Consider the following 22,538-nt stretch of genomic DNA (forward strand, 5'->3'; position numbering starts at 1 on the left):
TCTGTCGATTATACGTTTTTTATTATTATTTGGTATTATTTTTCATGCCTTTTTAGTCATTGATTGAAAAGGCAATATTTTTTTAATGGCAAAAACACAAAATGTGCAATATTCACCCCCCCCCAAATAATATTTCAAAGTGTAATATTTTGATGTGAAGTAATTGGAGCCTGAAAAGGGTCAATAATTCATAGTAACACTGATTTTTTTGATTCATTATTATTTTTTGGACAATGACTGTTCAAAAAAAATAATAATCCCACTACAGTTCTCGGGGATCCAAAAGGGTCCCACTGATAAATGTTGATAAGTCATATTTACACAGAAGTCTTCAGATCAACTTCAGATCTGTCGATTATAAGTTTTTATTATAATTTGGTATTATTTTTTAAGGCCTTCTTAGTCATTGAAAAGGTAATATTTTTTTCATGGCAAAAACACAAAATGTGCAATATTTACCTCCAAAAAAATATTTCAAAGTGTAATATTTTGATGTGAAGTAATTGGAGCCTGAAAAGGGTCAATAGTTCATAATAACACTGATTTTGATTCATTATTATTTTTTGGACAATGACTGTTCAAAAAATAATAATAATCGCACTACAGTTCTCGGGGATCCAAAAGGGTCCCACTGATAAATGTTGATAAGTCATATTTACACAGAAGTCTCCAGATCAACTTCAGATCTGTCGATTATACATTTTTATTATTATTTGGTATTATTTTTAGTCATTGAAAAGGTAGTATTTTTTTCATGGCAAAAACACAAAATGTGCAATATTTACCCCCCCAAAAAAATATTATTTGGTATTATTTTTCATGCCCTTTTGGTCATTGATTGAAAAGGTAATATTTTTTTAATGGCAAAAACACAAAATGTGCAATATTTACCTCCAAAAAAATATTTTAAAGTGTAATATTTTGATGTGAAGTAATTGGAGCCTGAAAAGGGTCAATAGTTCATAATAATACTGATTTTGATTCATTATTATTTTTTGGACAAAAAAAAAATCACAATAATGTTCTTGGGGATCCAAAAGGGTCCCACTTAAAAAAAAAAAAGGTAAACATTATTTTTCATTTTCACTTTCAACACTTAAATCTGTAGATCGATAGTATAATAATTTATAATAATAGTTGATAATAACATTGCAATACTTAAAACCAGCAAGCTACGTCATGCACGGCACCCGGATGTTGGGCCATTGACGCCTGTACTCTTTACAACCAGGCAGGGGCGCTGTTCTTCCAGTTTCCCCCCCTCCTTAAATGTGATGTTACTTCATTTAAAAGTAGAACCAGCACCCCCCGCCACCCTGAATGGAACAAGCGGCAGAAAATGGATGGATGGAACTAATGTGGTCATGTTTAATCGTAGCACAATGTGACTTTATGTAGCTTTAAATACTTTAGGTACGATTGTTTGTCCTAAGCCACCTGGCAACACAAGGGGGCGGAGCCAATGCCTTACACTTGGCAAACAGCGAGCGCCTTCTTTACCAAGTTCCTCCAACATGTCCGCTTTGCGTACCCCGGCGAACATTTGACGAGTTATCGCACATTTATTTAAATGAGCCTCTCTCCGTCATTCTGTCCTGCTTTGAAGCTTCCATGGCGCCACGGAGGTTAGCTTCCGGCTAACTGACCGCCTTTCTTCCCCGAGAAAGACGACTTCCGGCAGTCAAAAGATGGAGGCGCGCAATTTGGACCTGAGGTACAAGACAAGACAACACCCCGCCGATTATTCACTCGACTAATCGATGGCTGTTTTTGGTAGTTTCAGTCTCCTCGCACAAAACAGTTCCGTGTTGTCCGACTGCGAGCCGGAGCTCCAGGAGCTCATGCGGCAGATCGACATCATGATCTCGCACCAGAAGAGCGAGTGGGAGGCGCGGATGGAGGACATGCGGCTGCAGCTGCACAGTGGCCGGGAGGAGATGGCTGCGTCCCGGGTGCTCCTGCAGCGCAAGGACCTGGAGGTGGGACGGCACTTTAAAAAAAAATAAAAAAATGTTTAGGCCCCTTCTACACTAAGGTCACAGGCCTCGAATTTGAGCTTTTTAAGGTCAAGGCAAGTGTTGCCTTAAAGCAGTTTTTGATTGATTGATTGAAACTTTTATTAGTAGATTGCACAGTAGACTACATATTTTTTGCGTTGAAAAAATCCGGAGGCATTGAAGTTTTTTGCACTTTAGTTTTTACACACTGAATTTTTTACACAGATTTTTTTTATACACTGAATTTTTTATACATTTATTTTTTTTACACTACATTTTTATACACTCAATTTTTTTTACACTACATTTTTTTAAATTAAATTTTTATGCACCGAATTTCCATACACTGAATTTTTTTTTACACTTAATTTTTATACACAACATTTTTTTACACTGATTTTTTATACTGAATTTTTATACATTTATTTTTTTTACACTGAATTTTTATACACTAAATCTTTATACAAGGGTGCAACAACTAATCGATTATAAAAATAGTTGCCGATTAATTTTGTCATCGATTCGTTGGATCTGTGCGATGCGCATGCGCAGAGGCAATTTTTTTATTTATTTTTTATTTTACATTTTTAAATTTCTATACAAACCTTTATTTATAAACTGCAACATTTACAAACAGCTGAGAAACAATCATCAAAATAAGTATGGTGCCAGTATGCTGTTTTTTTTTCAATAAAATATTGGAAAGGATAGAAATGTAGTTTGTCTCTTTTATCCGATTATTAATCGATTAATCGAAGTAATAATCGACAGATTGGTCGATTATCAAATTAGTTGTTAGTTGCAGCCCTACTTTATACACTGATTTTTTTCTTACACTGAATTTTTTTACATTACATTTTTATACACTTAATTTTTTTACATTACATTTTTATGGACTGAATTTTTATACACATAATTTTTTTTTACACTGAATTTTTGTACATATTTTTTTACACTGATTTTTTATACACTGAATTTTTTATACATGTATTATTTTTTTACACTGAATTTTTATACACTAAATCTTTATACTAGGCTGCAACAACTAATCGATTAAATCGATTATAAAAATAGTTGCCGATTAATTTTGTCATCGATTAGTTGGATCTATGCGATGCGCATGCGCAGAGGCAATTTTGTATTTATTTTTTATTTTTAAAAATTGTTTTATTTTTTATTTTTTTATAAACCTTTATTTATAAACTGCAACATTTACAAACAGCTGAGAAACAATAATCAAAATAAGTATGGTGCCAGTATGCTGGGTTTTTTTCAATAAAATACTGGAAAGGATAGAAATGTAGTTTGTCTCTTTTATTCGATTATTAATCGAATAATCGAAGTAATTATCAACATATTAATCGATTATCAAATTAGTTGTTAGTTGCAGCCCTACTTTATACACTGATTTTTATACACTTAATTTTTTTTTACACTGAATTTTTTTACATTACATTTTTATGCACTGAATTTTTATACACAATTTTTTTTAACACTGAATTTTTGTACACATTTTTTTACACTGATTTTTTATACACTGAATTTTTTATAATTTTTTTTTTTTTACACTGAATTTTATATACATTTATTTATTTATTTTTTACACTGAATTTTTATACACATAATTTTTTTTTACACTGAGTTTTTGTACACATTTTTTTACACTGATTTTTTATACACTGAATTTTTTATACATTTATAATTTTTTTACACTGAATTTTTATACACTAAATCTTTATACTAGGCTGCAACAACTAATCGATTAAATCGATTATAAAAATAGTTGCCGATTAATTTTGTCATCGATTCGTTGGATCTATGCGATGCGCATGCGCAGAGGCAATTTTGTATTTATTTTTTATTTAAAAATTGTTTTATTTTTTATTTTTTTATAAACCTTTATTTATAAACTGCAACATTTACAAACAGCTGAGAAACAATAATCAAAATAAGTATGGTGCCAGTATGCTGGTTTTTTTTCAATAAAATACTGGAAAGGATAGAAATGTAGTTTGTCTCTTTTATCCGATTATTAATCGAATAATCGAAGTAATTATCAACATATTAATGGATTATCAAATTAGTTGTTAGTTGCAGCCCTACTTTATACACTGATTTTTATACACTTAATTTTTTTTTACACTGAATTTTTTTACATTACATTTTTATGCACTGAATTTGTATACACATCATTTTTTTTAACACTGAATTTTTGTACACATTTTTTTACACTGATTTTTTATACACTGAATTTTTTATAATTTTTTTTTTTTACACTGAATTTTTTATACATTTATTTATTTATTTTTTACACTGAATTTTTATACACTAAATCTTTATGCACTGAATTTTATTTTTTTTAGGCCCCTTCTACACTAAGGTTACAGGCCTCGAATTTGAACTTTTTAAGGTCAAGGCAAGTGTTGCCTTAAAGCAGTTTTTGATTGATTGATTGAAACTTTTATTAGTAGATTGCACAGTACACTACATATTTTTCGTGTTGAAAAAATCCAGAGGCACTGAAGTTTGCATTGAAGTTTTTTGCACTTTAGTTTTTATACACTGAATTTTTTTACACTGATTTTTTTTATACACTGAATTTTTTATACATTTATTTTTTTTACACTAAATTTTTATACACTTAATTTTTTTTTACACTTTATTTTTTTACATAAAATTTTTATGCACCGAATTTTCATACACTGAATTTTTTTTACACTTAATTTTTATACACATCATTTTTTTACACTGATTTTTTATACACTGAATTTTTTATACATTCATTTTTTTTACACTGAATTTTTATACACTAAATCTTTATACTAGGCTGCAACAACTAATCGATTAAACCCGATTATAAAAATAGTTGCCGATTAATTTTGTCATCGATTCGTTGGATCTGTGCGATGTGCATGCGCAGAGGCAATTTTGTATTTATTTTTTATTTAAAAATTGTTTTATTTTTTATTATTTTATAAACCTTTATTTATAAACTGCAACATTTACAAACAGCTGAGAAACAATCAAAATAAGTATGGTGCCAGTATGCTGGTTTTTTTTCAATAAAATACTGGAAAGGATAGAAATGTAGTTCCTCTCTTTTATCCGATTATTAATCGATTAATCGAAGTAATAATCAACATATTAATCCATTATCAAATTAGTTGTTAGTTGCAGCCCTACTTTATACACTGATTTTTATACACTGAATTTTTTTTACACTGAATTTTTTTACATTACATTTTTATGCACTGAATTTTTATACACATTTTTTTTAACACTGAATTTTTGTACACATTTTTTATACACTGAATTTTTTATACATTTTTTTTTTTTACACTGAATTTTTTATACATTTTTTTTAATTTTTTTTTTTACAATGAATTTTTATACACTAAATCTTTATGCACTGAATTTTATTTTTTTTAGGCCCCTTCTACACTAAGGTCACAGGCCTCGAATTTGAACTTTTTAAGGTCAAGGCAAGTGTTTCCTTAAAGCAGTTTTTGATTGATTGATTGAAACTTTTATTAGTAGATTGCACAGTACAATACATATTCCGTCCAATTGACCACTAAATGGTAACACCCCAATAAGTTTTTCAACTTAATCAATTGTGTTTTTCAACCACTGTGCCGCGGCACACTAGTGTACCGTGAGATATTGTTTGGTGTGCCGTGGGAAATTATGCAATTTCACCTAGTTGGTTGGAAAAATATTTTTTGCAAAAAAATAATCCGCAAACAATGTGTCGTTGTAGAGTGTCTGTGCTGTCTGGAGCAGTGTTTTACAACCACTGTGCCGCGGTACGCTAGCGCAGTGTTTTTCAAAATTTTTTGAGCCAAGGCACATTTTTTGCGTTGAAAAAATCCGGAGTCACTGAAGTTTGCATTGAAGTTTTTTGCACTTTAGTTTTTATACACTGAATTTTTTTACACTGATTTTTTTTATACAGTGAATTCTTTATACATTTATTTATTTTACACTAAATTTTTATACACTTAATTTTTTTTTACACTGAATTTTTTTACATTAAATTTTTATGCACCGAATTTTCATACACTGAATTTTTTTTACACTGAATTTTTATACACATTTTTTTTACACTGATTTTTTTATACACTGAATTTTTTATACTTTTTTTTTTTTTTTACACTGAATTTTTATAAACCAAATCTTTATACACTGATTTTTTTACTTTACATTTTCATGCACTGAATTTTTATACACATAATTTTTTTTTACACTGAATTTTTGTATAATTGATGTTCAAACTAGTTACACTCTATTTAGTATAACTAATGTAAGGAAGAAAAAAAGTCATGTAGGGTTAGGGTTAGGGTTAGTCGGGTCCGCATATTTGGCAGGTGCTAGTTGCTGTAGGATGTCAATTTATGAAATGTAGGTCTAAGTGAGACCTACATAGAGGTTTTTGTTTCATGTCTCTACGATATTCGTACTGGGAGTTAGAGGAAGTGTTGTCTGCGTTTTTTTCCTGGGTGCTGCGGCAGCGGAGCAGCATCAGCGCAGCGGGTCTTTGAAGGCTCGTAAAATCAAAACCGTAGCAATTTTCAAAAACGCTTTCGTCAACTTTTAATCAGAAGGGTTCAATCTCTCTCCTGTAGTAGTTTGAAGCCGAAACGACAAACGTGCTCAGAGGAGATAATGTTTGATGTTTGGTGACCGTTTTTTTTACAAAAATGTAGTTTTGAAGGGGAGATTGCAAACTTCCTGTTGATTTTTGCTGAAAGATGTCGAGCTATGAATTGTAGGTCTAAGTGAGACCTACATAGAGGTTTTTGTTTCATGTCTCTAAGACGTTCCTACCGGAAGTTACAAGCAGTTTTGTCTGTGTTTTCCTCTGAGGAGCAGTTTTGTCTGTGTTTTATTCAAAAATTGCGCTAGGAAGGTCGTAGAGACATGAAACAAAAACCTCTATGTAGGTCTCAATTAGACCTACATTTCATAATTTAACATCCTCGAGCAAAAACCAACAGGAAGTTGGCAAATCCCCCTTCAAGACAAAAAATGACTAAAAACACACATTTTTGCCTCTTTGAGCTATAATTTGACCCCTTTAAAATACTTCAAAACTCACCAAACTTTTCACACGCATCAGGACTGGTGGAAATTGCGATCTAATAAAAAAACCGAACCCCAAAACTGTCAAAGCGCTTTGAGTACTGTTGCGTTGACCAGCATTCCTCCAATGGGGAATTCAAATTGCTAGTCTCTCCCAGATTCTTTTTATGGCAATAAGATGATGTTTATATTCAATCACCAGGCAGAAGTTGGTATTTTGTGGTTTATACTCCAAGCTTAGAGGACAAACGTGAGACCAATATAGGACACCAGCGTTCCCTCGCCCGGTCTAGCGCGGTCTCCCCTCAAACCCCTGGAAGTCCCGTGATCTTCCCTCTGTCCCTCGCCCCCACTCCCGTTGTTTAGACTACTCCGAGTTATCTCTACTCTGACACATTCCAATCTAGAAGGCCGACACCTTACTATGAGACTCAAAAGAAGGAAGAATACTAGCTATTCTTTATATGACTATAGGAGTTTAGAAAGAAGTAACACTTAAATATGGATATGATTCTGATCTGCTTCCAACAGTACCTTGAAGGTAGAAAAGCGCTATACAAGTATAACCCATTTACCATTTATTAATTTATGTGTTTTTATCAATTTATTGGACGAAAACAATTACGTTACAATTGTCCAATAACAAGTCAAAGGCTCGTTGTTCATGCTTGCTCTGCAACTTCCGGTTTCTTTCGATGAAAAAGACAAAAATGAGTGAACACATTTTTTGTTGATATCGATTACGCGTATATCGCGATATATGATAATGATATAATTTCATCGCCAAGCTTTGAATTCTGGATGGATCGGCTGATCCCTTCTGCTACGTCTTCTTATTCTCTGGCAGTCCAAGTGTGTTAATTAGAGTTCCGATGCCATTTACTGTACGGAGTTGTCACGACAAGCTACGTTGACAGACAGTCCCATTATAATGTGTTTACGAGTGTGAAATGACACAATGTTGCTGTCGTAGATCAACGTGCTGCGCAAGCAACTGGAAGACGCCCCGAATGGCCGACAGGCGCTGGCGACCAAGTACGAGAAGCAACTACAAACTGTCAGCGAGGAGGTGAGAGGAAGCTCGTCAATATCTCTTCATTATCAGCCAGTATGGGACGATACTGTGTGTGCGATATCACGTGCGACACAAAAGGTCCTGCAGCGTGTTGACTTGTGCAAAGTTAAACATCTAAATGTCCTCCAATAAGCACGCAGTTTCTTCTATTCTAGTCAAGTCATCTACAAAAGGTAAACACGCTAGGCTATAGCAGCTACACAACAGCCAAGCACACATACGTCATAATAAGTGAACAATATTGCAGTGTAAAATGTGTCAATACAAACAAGTATCAAATTATTATAGTTGCATAGTACTAACACAAACAAAGTCTCCAAGGCAGTATTAAAAGTATCCAGTAACAAAGGTGTCCGCAACATTTAGTTTACTGCATTTACGTCATGGGTTATTGTGTTAACAATTACCACTCCACTCCAATTTAAAGAAAGTCCATTCCAGACGGTTGATAATAAGTAAGTTAGTGTTTTTCATTGTTCTTTTTGACTGGTTTCACTCCATCAAACCTTTTCTAACATTCCACACTACAAAATGATACAAGTGTGTGTGATGCCTGCTGATATCGGTGTCGACCTTTACTCAAAGCTCCGGTATCGTATCGGAAGTGAAATTTTTTATACATTAATATTTTTTTTACACTGAATTTTTATACACTAAATCTTTATACACTGATTTTTTTCTAACACTGAATTTTTTTACAAAAAATTTTTATACACTGAATTTTTTTGCACTGATTTTTTTTATACACTGAATTTTTTATACATTTATTTTTTTTGACAGAATTTTTATACACTTAAATATTTTTTTTACACTGAATTTTCTTTACATAAATTTTGTTATACACAAGGTAAACATGCTAGGCTATAGCAGCTACACAACAGCCAAGCACACATACGTCATAATAAGTGAACAATATTGCAGTGTAAAATGTGTCAATACAAACAAGTATCAAATAATTATAGTTGCATAGTACTAACACAAACAAAGTCTCCAAGGCAGTATTAAAAGTATCCAGTAACAAAGGTGTCAGCAACATTTAGTTCACTGCATTTACGTCATGGGTTATTGTGCTAACAATTACCACTCCACTTCAATTTAAAGAAAGTCCATTCCAGATGGTTGATAATAAGTAAGTTAGTGTTTTTCATTGTTCTTTTTGACTGGTTTCACTCCATCAGACCTTTTTATAACATTCCACACTACAAAATGATAAAAGTGTGTGTGATACCTGCTGATATCGGTGTCGACCTTTACTCAAGGCTCCGGTATCGTATCAGAAGTGAAATTTTTTATACATTTATATTTTTTTTACACTGAATTTTTATACACTAAATCTTTATACACTGATTTTTTTCTAACACAGAATTTTTTTACATACAATTTTTATACACTGAATTTTTTTACACTGATTTTTTTATACACTGAATTTTTATACATTTATTTTTTTTGACAGAATTTTTATACACTTAATTTTTTTTTTTACACTGAATTTTCTTTACATAAATTTTGTTATACACAAGGTAAACACGCTAGGCTAAACTTAATTTTTTTTACACTGAATATTCTTTACATAAAAATTTTTATACACTAAATCTTTATACACTGATTTTTTTCTTACACAGAATTTTTTTACATAAAATTTTTATACACTGATTTTTTTATACACTGAATTTTTTATACATTTATTTTTTTTGACAGTTTTTTATACACTTAATTTTTTTTACACTGAATTTTCTTTACATAAAATAAATTTTTAAACGCACGCATTTTGCTAACACATTTTTTTCTATGAAATTGTCAGCATAATGTGATGTAAAAAAAAAATCAGTTCATAAAATTCAAACGCAAAAAATTCAGTGAAAAAAAATGCTTCCATAATAAAAATACAAATGAACCTTCATAAAAGTTAATCCAAAGATTTCTGCGCCAAAAGTAAAAAATAAATATTAATGTATTATTTTTAACGCCTTTCGGTTTCCCCGAGACCTTTTAGTCTGATTTTGTTAAAACTGTCTTTGTTCACAAAATAATAAGGAATGAAAAATGTGTTATTATACATTTCTCTACAGTATTTAGTACTCCAATTACTTCACATCATACATTCTACATTCAACGATTTTCGGGATGAAATATTGCATATTTAGTGTTTTTGCCATAAAAACGGGGTTTTCTTTGCCAAAAATAAAACTTTATAGATCTGAAGTTGATCTGTAGATATTTTAACGTTGATAGTAAAAAGATTAGAATTTAAGACTTGTTTTCAACACTTTTAATGACTGGGACCCTTTTGGGTCCCAGGGACCTTTTAACAATCACCAAAAATTAAGGGGAGCTCCAATGGTTACCATAAATATTGGATTGGTTTTGAAAAAGAAAAATACCAAAATGGCCCCCAGCATGCTTTTATTTTGAAGTGGGCTGGTCTATGCGTGTCAAATGTCCCTCCACTAGATGGCAGTAGCTACATCATTACCACCTTTCATGCAGCAGAGGAAGTCATTAAGTCTCATTTCATATATGTGCTTTGGCTCAATAAAGTTTGAGGGACAACATATTTACGTCTTTATCACTTCAGGCTGAGTTAGTCGACCAAATTCATAAAGGGGACCACAAAAAATGTCAATATTGAGAAAATCTTATAAAATACTAAACATACATTTCTTTTTGCAATCAAAGAATGATTTTGTCATTGAATACGATAGTAAACATACTAGACAACTTGTCTTTTAGTCGTAAGTAAACAAACAAATAGTGTCATTTATCATGCTATTATTTTGTCAACATTATGAGGGACAAACTGTAAAAATGTATTATTAATCTACTTGTTCATTTACTGTTAATATCTGCTTATTTTCTGTTTTAACATGTTCTATCTACACTTCTGTTCAAATGTAATAATCACTTATTCTTCTCTTCTTTGATACTTTACATTAGTTTCGGATGATACCACACATTTAGGTATCGATCCGATACCAAGTAGTTACAGGATCATACATTGGTCATATTCAAAGTCCTCATGTGTCCAGGGACATATTTACTGACTTTATAAACAATAAATAGAAAGACAAAAGATTTTGTGCTAGTAAAAAATATCGATGTAATCATTGTATTATCAACGATAGACAGCTCTTTCACTTGGTATCGTAAGAGTGGATGTTTGTATAGAGCCACCCATTTGTTTACATTCAGGAGCGCTACCTTTTGTTAGCGGTGACGCCAGGGAGCTATTGTATCCTCCTATGGTGTGTAGTGAAGCATGTTTAGCTATTCCTCATCCTGCAGTGATAATAATACTTGTAAGAAACATACTTTATTTGTCGCCATGGAGACGAAGATGAGTCATTTGGAAGTAGCTAAAACTAGCCAGTGAGCTATCTCAGACTCTGCAATGCATTGCTTCACCTTAATCATTAGTTTTAAAGCCCCCCCCCCCCCACGCACACACATGTACACACACATTCTTGTATTTCTTACCTTCTTGAGATCTGAGAAAAATGCTTACCTCTTTAGGAGCACCCTTTCTAGATATATAAAGATGTGTATTTACAACATGAATAATATATACATACTATGCAAATATAAAAAACCTTGTTGTGAAAAATGAGTTGGAATTTCACAAGAAAAAGGTCACAATTTCACAAGTAAAGCTTAGAATTTGGGCATTTTTATAATAAAAGATGTAATTTTACTCAACGCAAGTCAAAATGTTACAAGAAAAACTGAACATGTGTGCAATATTATGATAAAAGTTGGAATTTCTCTAAATAACAGTCACAGTTTCACAAGAAAAGCTTAAAATTTTGGCAATTTTATGAAAAGAGTCGTCATTTTACTCGACAAAAATCACAATTTTATAAGAAAACTTCAAATTTTGGCAACATCGTAATAACAATCGGAATTTGACTTGGCAAAATGATGACAAAAGTCATAATTTTACTCAAAAAAATTTCACCATTTTACAAAAACAACAAAAAAATTGGCAACATTGTGAAAAGTCAGAATTTTATATGAAAAATGTCACCATTTTGCATTAAAAAGTAATAGTTTTACATAAAAAAGTAATAATTGTACGACAAAATATTGCAATATTACAGAAACCGAAAGTACATGAGAAATTGTTCCCAATTTTACAAGAAAAAAGTCGACACATTGTGAGAAAAAGACTGCTTTTAGTACATTTATTTTTTGTGTGATTTTTTTTTGTTTGTAATTGGTTTTTTAAAACTTTGGCCAAAGAGGGCGCATGTCAATTTCTTACACACACTTGTTATTTCATATGTTGACCAGAGGGGGAGCACTTCAAATGTTACACACACTTATTTCATATGTTGGCCAGAGGGGGGAGCACTTCAAATGTTTACACACACTTGTTATTTCATATGTTAACCAGAGGGGGGAGCACTTCAGATGTTTACACACACTTGTTATTTCATATGTTGACCAGAGGGGGGAGCACTTCAAATGTTTACACACACTTGTTATTTCATATGTTGACCAGAGGGGGCGCACTTCAAATGTTTACACACACTTGTTATTTCATATGTTCACCAGCGGGGGAGCACTTCAAATGTTTACACACACTTGTTATTTCATATGTTCACCAGCGGGGGAGCACTTCAAATGTTTACACACACTTGTTATTTCATATGTTGACCAGAGGGGGAGCACTTCAAATGTTTACACACACTTGTTATTTCATATGTTGACCAGAGGGGGAGCACTTCAAATGTTTACACACACTTGTTATTTCATATGTTGACCAGAGGGGGGAGCACTTTAAATGTTTACACACACTTGTTATTTCATATGTTGACCAGAGGGGGGAGCACTTCAAATGTTTACACACACTTGTTATTTCATATGTTGACCAGAGGGGGGAGCACTTAAAATGTTTACACACACTTGTTATTTCATATGTTGACCAGAGAGGGAGCACTTAAAATGTTACACACACTTGTTATTTTTATATGTTGACCAGAGGGGGGAGCACTTCAAAAGTTTACACACACTTGTTATTTCATATGTTGACCAAAGGAGGAGCACTTTTAAAACCGTCACACAGTCCATCCATTTTCTACCGCTTGTCCCTTTTGGTCAATGTGAAAAATCCCTCCTTTTTGGGAGCACCCTCATTTTGATAGATGTCACCACAAATGAGACATTGTCTATTAGATGCAATGTTATTGATTCATGTCATCACTTGTTCACACCTCCTCATATGGAAGATACTTTTCCTTCCTCATGTCTCAAGAAGGCTAGAAATACAAGAACACTATTGAAAATAATAAAGGAAAGACAAAAGATAAGAAGGCACTGAGGAGTTGAGGAGAAACGTTACCTTTGAGGCGTCCACACTGGAGATGAACTAAAATTAACGCCATCTAAAAAATATTAAGTAATATAATTATAAATATTACATGAATAAGTGAATAAAAACATAATGTTAGTACTTTATTAGTACTGATACCCTAGGCCAGGGGTCACTAACCTTTTTGAAACCAAGAGCTACTTCTTGGGTAGTGATTAATGCGAAGGGCTACCAGTTTGATACACACTTAAATAAATTGCCAGAAATAGCCAATTTCCTCAATTTACCTTTAACTCTATGTTATTATTAATAATTAATGATATTTACACTTAATTGAACGGTTTAAAAGAGGAGAAAACACGAAAAAAAATGACAATTAAATTTTGAAACATAGTTTATCTTCAATTTCGACTCTTTAAAATTCAAAATTCAACCGAAAAAAAGAAGAGAAAAACTAGCTAATTCGAATCTTTTTGAAAAAATTAAAAAAAGAATTTATGGAACATCATTACTAATTTTTCCTGATTAAGATTAATTTTAGAATTTTGATGACATGTTTTAAATAGGTTAAAATCCAATCTGCACTTTGTTAGAATATATAACAAATTGGACCAAGCTATATTTCTAACAAATCATTATTTCTTCTAGATTTTCCAGAACAACATTTTTAAAGGAAATTCAAAATACTTTGAAATAAGATTTAAATTTGATTCTACAGATTTTCTCGATTTGCCAGAATAATTTTTTTGAATTTTAATCATAATAAGTTTGAAGAAATATTTCACAAATATTCTTCGTCGAAAAAACAGAAGCTAAATTGAAGAATTAAATTAAAATGTATTTATTATTCTTTACAATAATAAAACAAAAAATTACTTGAACATTGATTTAAATTGTCAGGAAAGAAGAGGAAGGAATTTAAAAGGTAAAAAGGTATATGTGTTTAAAAATCCTAAAATAATTTTTAAGGTTGTATTTTTTCTCTAAAATTGTCTTTCTGAAAGTTATAAGACGCAAAGTAAAAAAAAAAAAGAATTTATTTAAACAAGTGAAGACAAAGTCTTTGAAATATTTTCTTGGATTTTCAAATTCTATTTGAGTTTTGTCTCTCTTAGAATTAAAAATGTAGAGCAAAGCGAGACCAGCTTGCTAGTAAATAAATACAATTTAAAAAATAGAGGCAGCTCACTGGTAAGTGCTGCTATTTGAGCTATTTTTAGAACAGGCCAGCGGGCTACTCATCTGGTCCTTACGGGCTACCTGGTGCCCGCGGGCACCGCGTTGGTTACCCCTGCCCTAGGCTGATTCTATTTAGCTATTTCTTTTGCATTTGGTACATAACACAAGTATAAATCGTCCGTTCCCGGGTCAAACTGCAAGCGATTATCGTACGGACGTTTGGTGGCGAGACTTGCCAAGTGAAACCACGACATTGTTGTGTGTTTTGGTCCCGCAGTGCGACAAGTTGAAGAGCAGCTACCACAAGCTGCAGCGCAGACATTACAAGAAGTTTGGCGCGGAGGAGTCCGACCAGGCGGAAGTGCGGCTGCTGAAGGAGAAGCTGGAGGTAGGTGAGGCGCACCTGGAGGTAGGCGAGACGCACCTGGCCCTGCTCTCTGCTGCCACCTGCTGGTCCCTCTGCCCACAGGAGTACAGTGGCAGCTGTGTGAAGTGGGAGCAGCAGCGTGTCGAGTACCACAAGCAGCTGGCCCTCTCCGAGGTCCAGAAGGAGAGTCTGACTGAGCAGCTCACTCACCTCAAAGTAAAATCACTTTTATTATTATTATTATTATTGTTGTCCATCCATCTTCTTCCCTTTATCCAAGATCAGGTCGCAGTCAATGTTAATATTAGTATTATTATTAATATTATTATTGTTAATATTATAGTTTATTGTTAGTAATATTATTTGTATTATAGTAATATTAGATTTATTATTGATGTTTGTATTATTATGAATTATTATTGTTTTATTAGTAGTAGTATTTTTATAATAGTATTATAATTCATATTAATATTGTTAATTTTTTTGTTTTGTTATTATTGTCCATCCATCTTTTTCCGCTTATCCGAGATCGGGTCGCAGTTAATGTTAATATTAGTATTATTATTAATATTATTATTATTATAGTTTTATTATTTGTAATAATATTTTTATTATAATATTATTATGGTATTTGTATTATTATTGATATTATGGTTTTATTATTATTTGTATTTTTATTATAGTTTAATATTTAATATTATTATTATTATTATTATTTTTAGTTATTATTGTCCTTCCATCCATCTTCTTCCGCTTATCCGAGATCAGGTCGCAGTTAATATTAGTATTTCTATTAATATTATAGTTGTATTATTTGTAGTAGTATTTTAATTATAGTATTATTAGATTTATTATGGATATTTGTAATATTATTATTATAGTTTTATTATTAGTAGTATTTTTATTAAAGTATTATATTTAATATTAATATTATAATTTTTTATAGTTATTATGGTCCATCTATTTTCTTCCGCTTATCCGAGATCGAGTCGCAGTTAATGTTAATATTAGTATTATTATTAATATTATTATTACTAATATTATAGTTTTTTTATTCATAATAGTATTTTTATTATAATATTATATTGATATTTATATTACTATTAATTATTATTATTAATATTATGGTTTTATTATTATTAGTATTTTTATTATAGTTTTATATTTAATATTAGTAGTATTATACTTTTTTGTTGTTATTATTGTCCATCCATCTTCTTTTGCTTATCCGAGTTCAGGTCGCGGTTAATGTTAATATATTAGTATTACTATTAATATTATACTTTTATTATTAGTAATAGTATTTTTATTATAATATTATATTGAATATTGGTATTTGTATTAGTATTAATATTATAGTTTTTTTATTAGTAGTATTTTTATTTGTTTTATTTTTAATATTAGTATTACTATTAATGTTATTTTTAGTTATTATTGTCCATCCATCTATCTTCTTCCGCTTATCCGAGATCGGGTCGCGGTTAATGTTTGTATTGGTATTATTATTATTGTTAATATTAAAGTTGTATTATTCGTGATAGTATTTTTATTATAGTATTATTATATCTAATACTAATATTCATATTATTATTGATTATTATTATTATTAATATTATAGTTGTATTATTGGTAGTAGTATTTTTATTATAGTATTATATTTAATATTATTATTATAGTTGTATTATTAGTAGTAGTATTTTTATTTTAATATTATATTTAATATTATTATTATTATTATTAATATTATAGCTGTTTTATTATATTTAATATAATATTTAATCTTTTTTTAAAAATTTATTGAAGACTTCCATATATACAATGTTGCCATAGGAGCATTAAACAGCTGAGTAGCAACATTTGAAAGCGCCTGCAGAGCTGAATAATCCCGCCGCTTAATAATATTTAATATATCATTATTAACGTGCCTCTCACACTTATGAAACTCATTTGAATATGCAAATTTTCACATTAAGAATCAAATATTGTTGGGTTGCGTCTTGTTAAAGCGTCTTCCTGCTGGAAAATGTTGAGCGAATTGGAGATTACTATTTAAAAAAAACACATTATTTACAAATTTAAGTCTGCGAATATGCATGGAGCTACGAGGCTGAAAACCGTCTCATGATACAAGTAATTTATATCGGCCGATATCAAAGATCGTCCGATTATCGGAAATGATATTTGTCTATTTGACATGTATCGGTTTTTTTGGAAACATTTTTTTTTCACAACATCAGCAGCACACACCACTATTTAATGAACACAACAATGACAGTAGGGAAGAGATTCATAAGGCCCCATTCCTGGGTGGATCTCGCGTGAGAGGAAGAGGGGATGGTTTAATAATTTCGCAATGCAGTCTGCTGAAAACGACTGAAATTGCCACATTTTAGGATATTCAACATCTGGCGGCTAATTCGTCACGTTTCATGTGTCAGGTGAACCGTTTCCTACTTTGAACTGTTATTGACTACTAATAGTTAGTCATCCCGAGTCCTGATTGGCTCACGTCCTCCCCCGCAGGCCGAGGCGGCGTCGCTGGCGTCCCTGGAGAAAAGCTACCTGTCCTCGCTGAGGCACCTGGAGGAGGAGAACCTGCAGCTCAGGCGCCAGCTCGCCGAGACGCGCCGCCAACTCCAGCTCGCCGAGGGCGGGACCGCCCACGCCGCCGCCGGCCAATCGCGGCGGCCGGCTCGGGAAAGGTGCGACGCTAACGGCGAGGCGGCGACTTCCTACGAGGGCGAGATCCAGAGGCTGTTCACGGAGCTGAAGACTTCGGAGCGCTCGCGGAGCCGCCGTTGTTCCGGCCCGGATGGCGACCGGAGAACCGCCGGGGGGAACGCGGCGGCGAGTCCCATCGAGCACGTTCCCGAGGGGCGGAGCTCCAGCTCGGAGGACGCGCTGAGCTCCAGAGAGGGATCGACACCCTCCCCGATGGTGAGGCTCCTCCCACATTTTGCTTGCCTTTTGCCATTTTAGTCTTTAAAGCGTCAATTATGACCCTGGGTCAAAACGAGCAGTTCCAGCTGCAATAACACTCCCAAGCTAACAAGCTAAATAGTTGACAAGAGCGGCGGTGGCGCCCATGTGGCCAACGCCTTCAGATACATGCCAGTGTGAGGCGATAGAAATGATATCAGTGCTTTTGTTGATGACACTTTCTAGCTGCAAATGTGACCGCTAGCGGCTAACGTCCCTCCACAGTGCAAAGCCGCGTCCGCGATAGCAGCTAACTAATCCTGTCTTCATGGCAGCAAGTAACTACGAGGCTGCAGGTCACAAGAACACATGCTAACTGCTAAGAATGGGCTCTGAAAAGGCTAACTTGTTTTTGCTAACTTCATAGCCGTTGACCTTTGTGTCACATAACTCGTCACATGCTAAACTTTTGTCTTAATTTTGCAGCCCTTCACTGGGTCATATAACTTGGTACTTGACACATGCTAACATTTTTTTAAGCTAATTTTGCAGCAGTTTACCTCAGGTTCATATGACTTGGTACTCGAGGCATGCTAAATGTTGGCTGCAAAATTAACTTAAAGAGGTAGCAACTAACATTTAGCATGCCTCATGTACCAAGTTACATGAACCTGAGGTAAACTGCTGCAAAATTAGCTCAAAAAAAAAGTTAGCATGTGTCCAGTACCAAGTTATATGACATTGAAGTAAATGGCTGCAAAATTAACTTAAAAAGATAGCAACTAACATTTAGCATGCCTCATGTAACCAAGTTATATGAACCTGAGGTAAACTGCTGCAAAATTCGCTAAAAAAAGTTAGCATGTGTCCAGTACCAAGTTATATGACATTGAAGTAAATAGTTGCTACCTCTTTAAGTTAATTTTGCAGCCATTACTTTAATGTAATATAACTTGGTACTGGAGAATTGCTAACTTTTTTTTTAGCTAATTTTGCAGCAGTTTATCTCAGGTTCATATAACTTGGTTACATGAGGCATGCTAAATGTTAGTTGCTATCTCTTTAAGTTAATTTTGCAGCCATTTACTTCAATGTCATATAACTTGGTACTGGACACATGCTAACTTTTTTAAGTTAATTTCACAGCTGTTCACTTCAGTGTCATATAACTTGGTACTTGACACATGCTAACTTTTTTTTTTTAGCTAATTTCGCAGCAGTTTACCTCAGGTTCATATGACTTGGTACATGAGGCATGCTAAATGTTAGGATGCTAACTTTTTTGGCTAACTTTGCAGCCGTTCACCTCAGTGTCATATAACTTGGTACTGGACACATGCTAACTTTTTTTTTAGCTAATTTCGCAGCAGTTTACCTCAGGTTCATATAACTTGGTACATGAGGCATGCTAAATGTTGGCTGCAAAATTAACTTAAAGAGGTAGCAACTAACATTTAGCATGTTAGCATGCTAACCTTTAACATGCTAACTTTAGAATGCTCGCATTGCTGCAGTTTTTGGTGGGTAAACGGAGGTGGGTGGCTTGATACAAATATCAACATGTACAGTATAGTGTTTTGTATCGATACCAATATTTTGGTACCGGTACCAAAATTATTTCGATACTTTTCGGTACTTTTCTAAAAAAGGGGACCACAAAAAAATTGCATTATTGTAACAAAAAATGTTAGTGTACATGAAACTTATGTTTATTATTGTAATTTAGTCCTTAAATAAAATAGTCAACATACTAGACAACTTGTCTTTTAGTAGTAAGTAAACAAACAAAGACTCCAAATTAGTCTGCTGACGTATGCAGTAACATATTGTGTCATTTATCTACCTATTATTTTGTACACATTATGAGGGACAAACTGTAAAAATAGATTGTTAATCTACTTGTTCATTTACTGTTAATATCTGCTTATTTTCTGTTTTAACATGTTCTATCTACACTTCTGTTAAAATGTAATAATCACTTATTCTTCTCTTCTTTGATACTTTACATTAGTTTTGGATGATACCACAAATTTTGGTATCAATCCGATACCAAGTAGTTACAGGATCATACATTGGTCATATTCAAAGTCCTCATGTGTCCAGGGACGTATTTCCATAATATGAATAAAAAAAAAACCCGAAAGAAGATGATGTGGTGCCAGAAAATATCGACGTAATCATAGTAGTATCGACTAGATACGCTATTGTACTTGGTATCATCACAGTGGATGTCAGGTGTAGATCCACCCATGGTGTTTGTTTACATTGTGATGCCGGTGAGCTACGGTGTGTAGTGAAGCATGTTTAGCTATTCCTCGTCCTCCAGTGACTCACTTTATTTGTCGCCATGGAGACGAGGATTAGTGATTTAGAAGTAGCTACAACACTGTGGATGGACGTTAGCCGCTAGCTAGCTAGCCATGTTTTAAAGCACCTCTTCCTGAGGGTGTTTCAGTGTTATAACTTCACCTTTATCTTTACTTTTTACGCCAAAATGCGTCCATTCTCCCTTTTCTGTCTCCACACTGTGTCTGCTTGTAAGTACTCTGTGTGTGTGCGTGCTGCCGAACATGCTCCTCTGCTGGTAAAACCAGCAATGACGTGACGACGACGGGGGCGCGGGACCGGTACTTTTCAGAGGCGGTATAGTACCGAATATGATTCATTAGTATCGTGGTACGATACTAGTACCGGTATACCGTACAACCCTAGTACAGTATCAGTGTATGGTCGATACCACAGTGATTAAATGGATATTTGTTGTTATTGTTTACAAACTAAGACACTGGACACAGCCGCACTTTAAGGGGACAAAAACGTTTTGCACCATTGCCTTTTATTTTTTCACGTCAAAGAAAATAATGAAGATATTTTATTGACTTTGTTACATCCGATGTTTTTGTTTGATTGTATTTGTGATCAAAAATGTAATGATCTTGAACAGGTCAAATATCAGCACTGGTATTGGTGTCGGCTCGATACCTGAGTTTGTAGTATGGCCAAAGAATGTAAAGTATCAAGCAGAATAATTTGAAGATATTAACAAGTGGAGTAATAATCCCTCAATGATGTAATCATGCATATTCCGCACCTGAGTCTGCTCTTTTTGTGGGCCGCCAGGAGCCTTTGCCGGCGTTTTCCGCCGACGACGTGGTGTGCCACTTCCTGGAGCACGAGAGCGCTCTGTCCAAGGAGCTGATGCTCACGCTGGACTCTCACATCCTCAATATGACGGAGAACCACGCCAGGACCGCGTCCCAGCGCCTCATGGCGGCGTCTGCTCCCGGTCCATCATGAAGGTGACCCTTTCCCTATTTTAACCCTTTTTTTTTTTTTTTTTCCTACAAAGACACTCTCCATCGCATTTTAAAGGTGTGGACATTTTGTGGTAGTCACGGGAAATTGGCACGGCGCTAGTCCTTCTTTGGAGGAAGCACAATGTTTTAATGTTTGACTATTTTTAATTGAGATGATTGGGGCAAACGTATAAGCCCCTCCCCCTTTTCCCGTGGCAGGTGAGCTGGATTAGTCAACATCACTGGAAAAAGTCAAAAGCATATCTGAGCCGTTCCTCATTTTGCAATGCTATAACCACAAAGGTGGATATATTTTATTGACCTACACATATGTGATGTGTGCAGAATAGGCTTTTACTATTTTTATTTTGTATTTTTAGAAATAAAAACTAAAGAAAACCCCCCCCCAAAAAACTGGTGTATTTAATCACTTTCAGATACAATCAGACCATGCTCGTGTCTGCAGTGATCACTTTGGAAAATGTTTGAACTTTTTGATGTTTGACAAACTGTGATGCAATTTATTCTCTGCTATATTAGTAGTGTTGGAGAGCAGAACTAAACGTGAAGAAAGGACAATAGATGACATTAGAGTGTTATTTTGTGGCTGCTATGCCCAAATATAACTGCAAATAAACTAACGTCATATTAAGTCCTCGTAATAATTATTGTTATTGTTGGTCATAACAAACTAAAAGCTTGGTCTAATTTTCTGAAATTAATTCAATACCTGACACCAAATAACAGCGATAAACAAGGGTTTACATTACGTACAACTTGTGTTTTTAAGCTGAATTTGACATATCAAAGTACTGCATTCTGTCATGATACATTTCCAAGCCACACGCTATAACCACAAAGGTGGATATATTTTATTGACCTACACAATTGTGACGTGTGCAGAATAGGCTTTTACTTATTTTTATTTTTTTTAAGAAAAATAAACCTAAAAAACTGGTGTATTTAAACACTTTCATCATCTGGTGGATTACAATGACACCATGCTCGTGTCTGCGGTGATCACTTTGGAAAATGTTTGAACTTTTTAATGTTTGACAAACTGTGATGCAATTTATTCTCTGCTATATTAGTAGTGCTTGAGAGCAGAACTAAACATGAAGAAAGGACAATAGATGACATTAGTTTGTGTTATTTTGTGGCTGCTATGCCTAAATATAACTTTAAATAAACTGCAAATAAACTAACGTCATATTAAGTCCTCGTAATAATTATTGTTATTGTTGGTTATAACAAACTAAAAGCTTGGTCTAATTTTCAGAAATTAATTCAATACCTGACACCAATTAACAGCGAT

At 33.5% G+C, this 22,538-nt stretch overlaps 1 protein-coding gene across 1 annotated transcript; it reads left to right on the forward strand.

Annotated features, from left to right (window-relative positions):
• The first annotated feature begins 1,298 nt into the window (after nt 1-1,298).
• Nucleotides 1,299-21,813, forward strand: LOC133644141 (centrosomal protein of 63 kDa-like). The gene is made up of 7 exons (XM_062038468.1): nt 1,299-1,714; nt 1,778-1,979; nt 8,053-8,148; nt 14,919-15,029; nt 15,111-15,224; nt 17,532-17,945; nt 21,048-21,813. The coding sequence occupies exons 1-7, from the start codon at nt 1,689-1,691 to the stop codon at nt 21,222-21,224; spliced, it is 1,140 nt and encodes a 379-aa protein (XP_061894452.1). The 5' UTR covers nt 1,299-1,688; the 3' UTR covers nt 21,225-21,813.
• Nucleotides 21,814-22,538: the final 725 nt, after the last annotated feature.

This window comes from Entelurus aequoreus, linkage group LG27 (assembly GCF_033978785.1).
Source record: "Entelurus aequoreus isolate RoL-2023_Sb linkage group LG27, RoL_Eaeq_v1.1, whole genome shotgun sequence".
NCBI lineage: Eukaryota > Metazoa > Chordata > Actinopteri > Syngnathiformes > Syngnathidae > Entelurus > Entelurus aequoreus.

What these genes read in the sequence shown, in the direction of transcription:
- LOC133644141 (XM_062038468.1), top strand. Translation starts at nt 1,689, where the DNA reads ATGGAGGCGCGCAATTTGGACCTGAG. An exon ending in TACAAACTGTCAGCGAGGAG is followed by an intron (nt 8,149 to 14,918) that starts GTGAGAGGAAGC and finishes TTGGTCCCGCAG; the next exon opens with TGCGACAAGTTGAAGAGCAG. An exon ending in TGCTGAAGGAGAAGCTGGAG is followed by an intron (nt 15,030 to 15,110) that starts GTAGGTGAGGCG and finishes CTCTGCCCACAG; the next exon opens with GAGTACAGTGGCAGCTGTGT.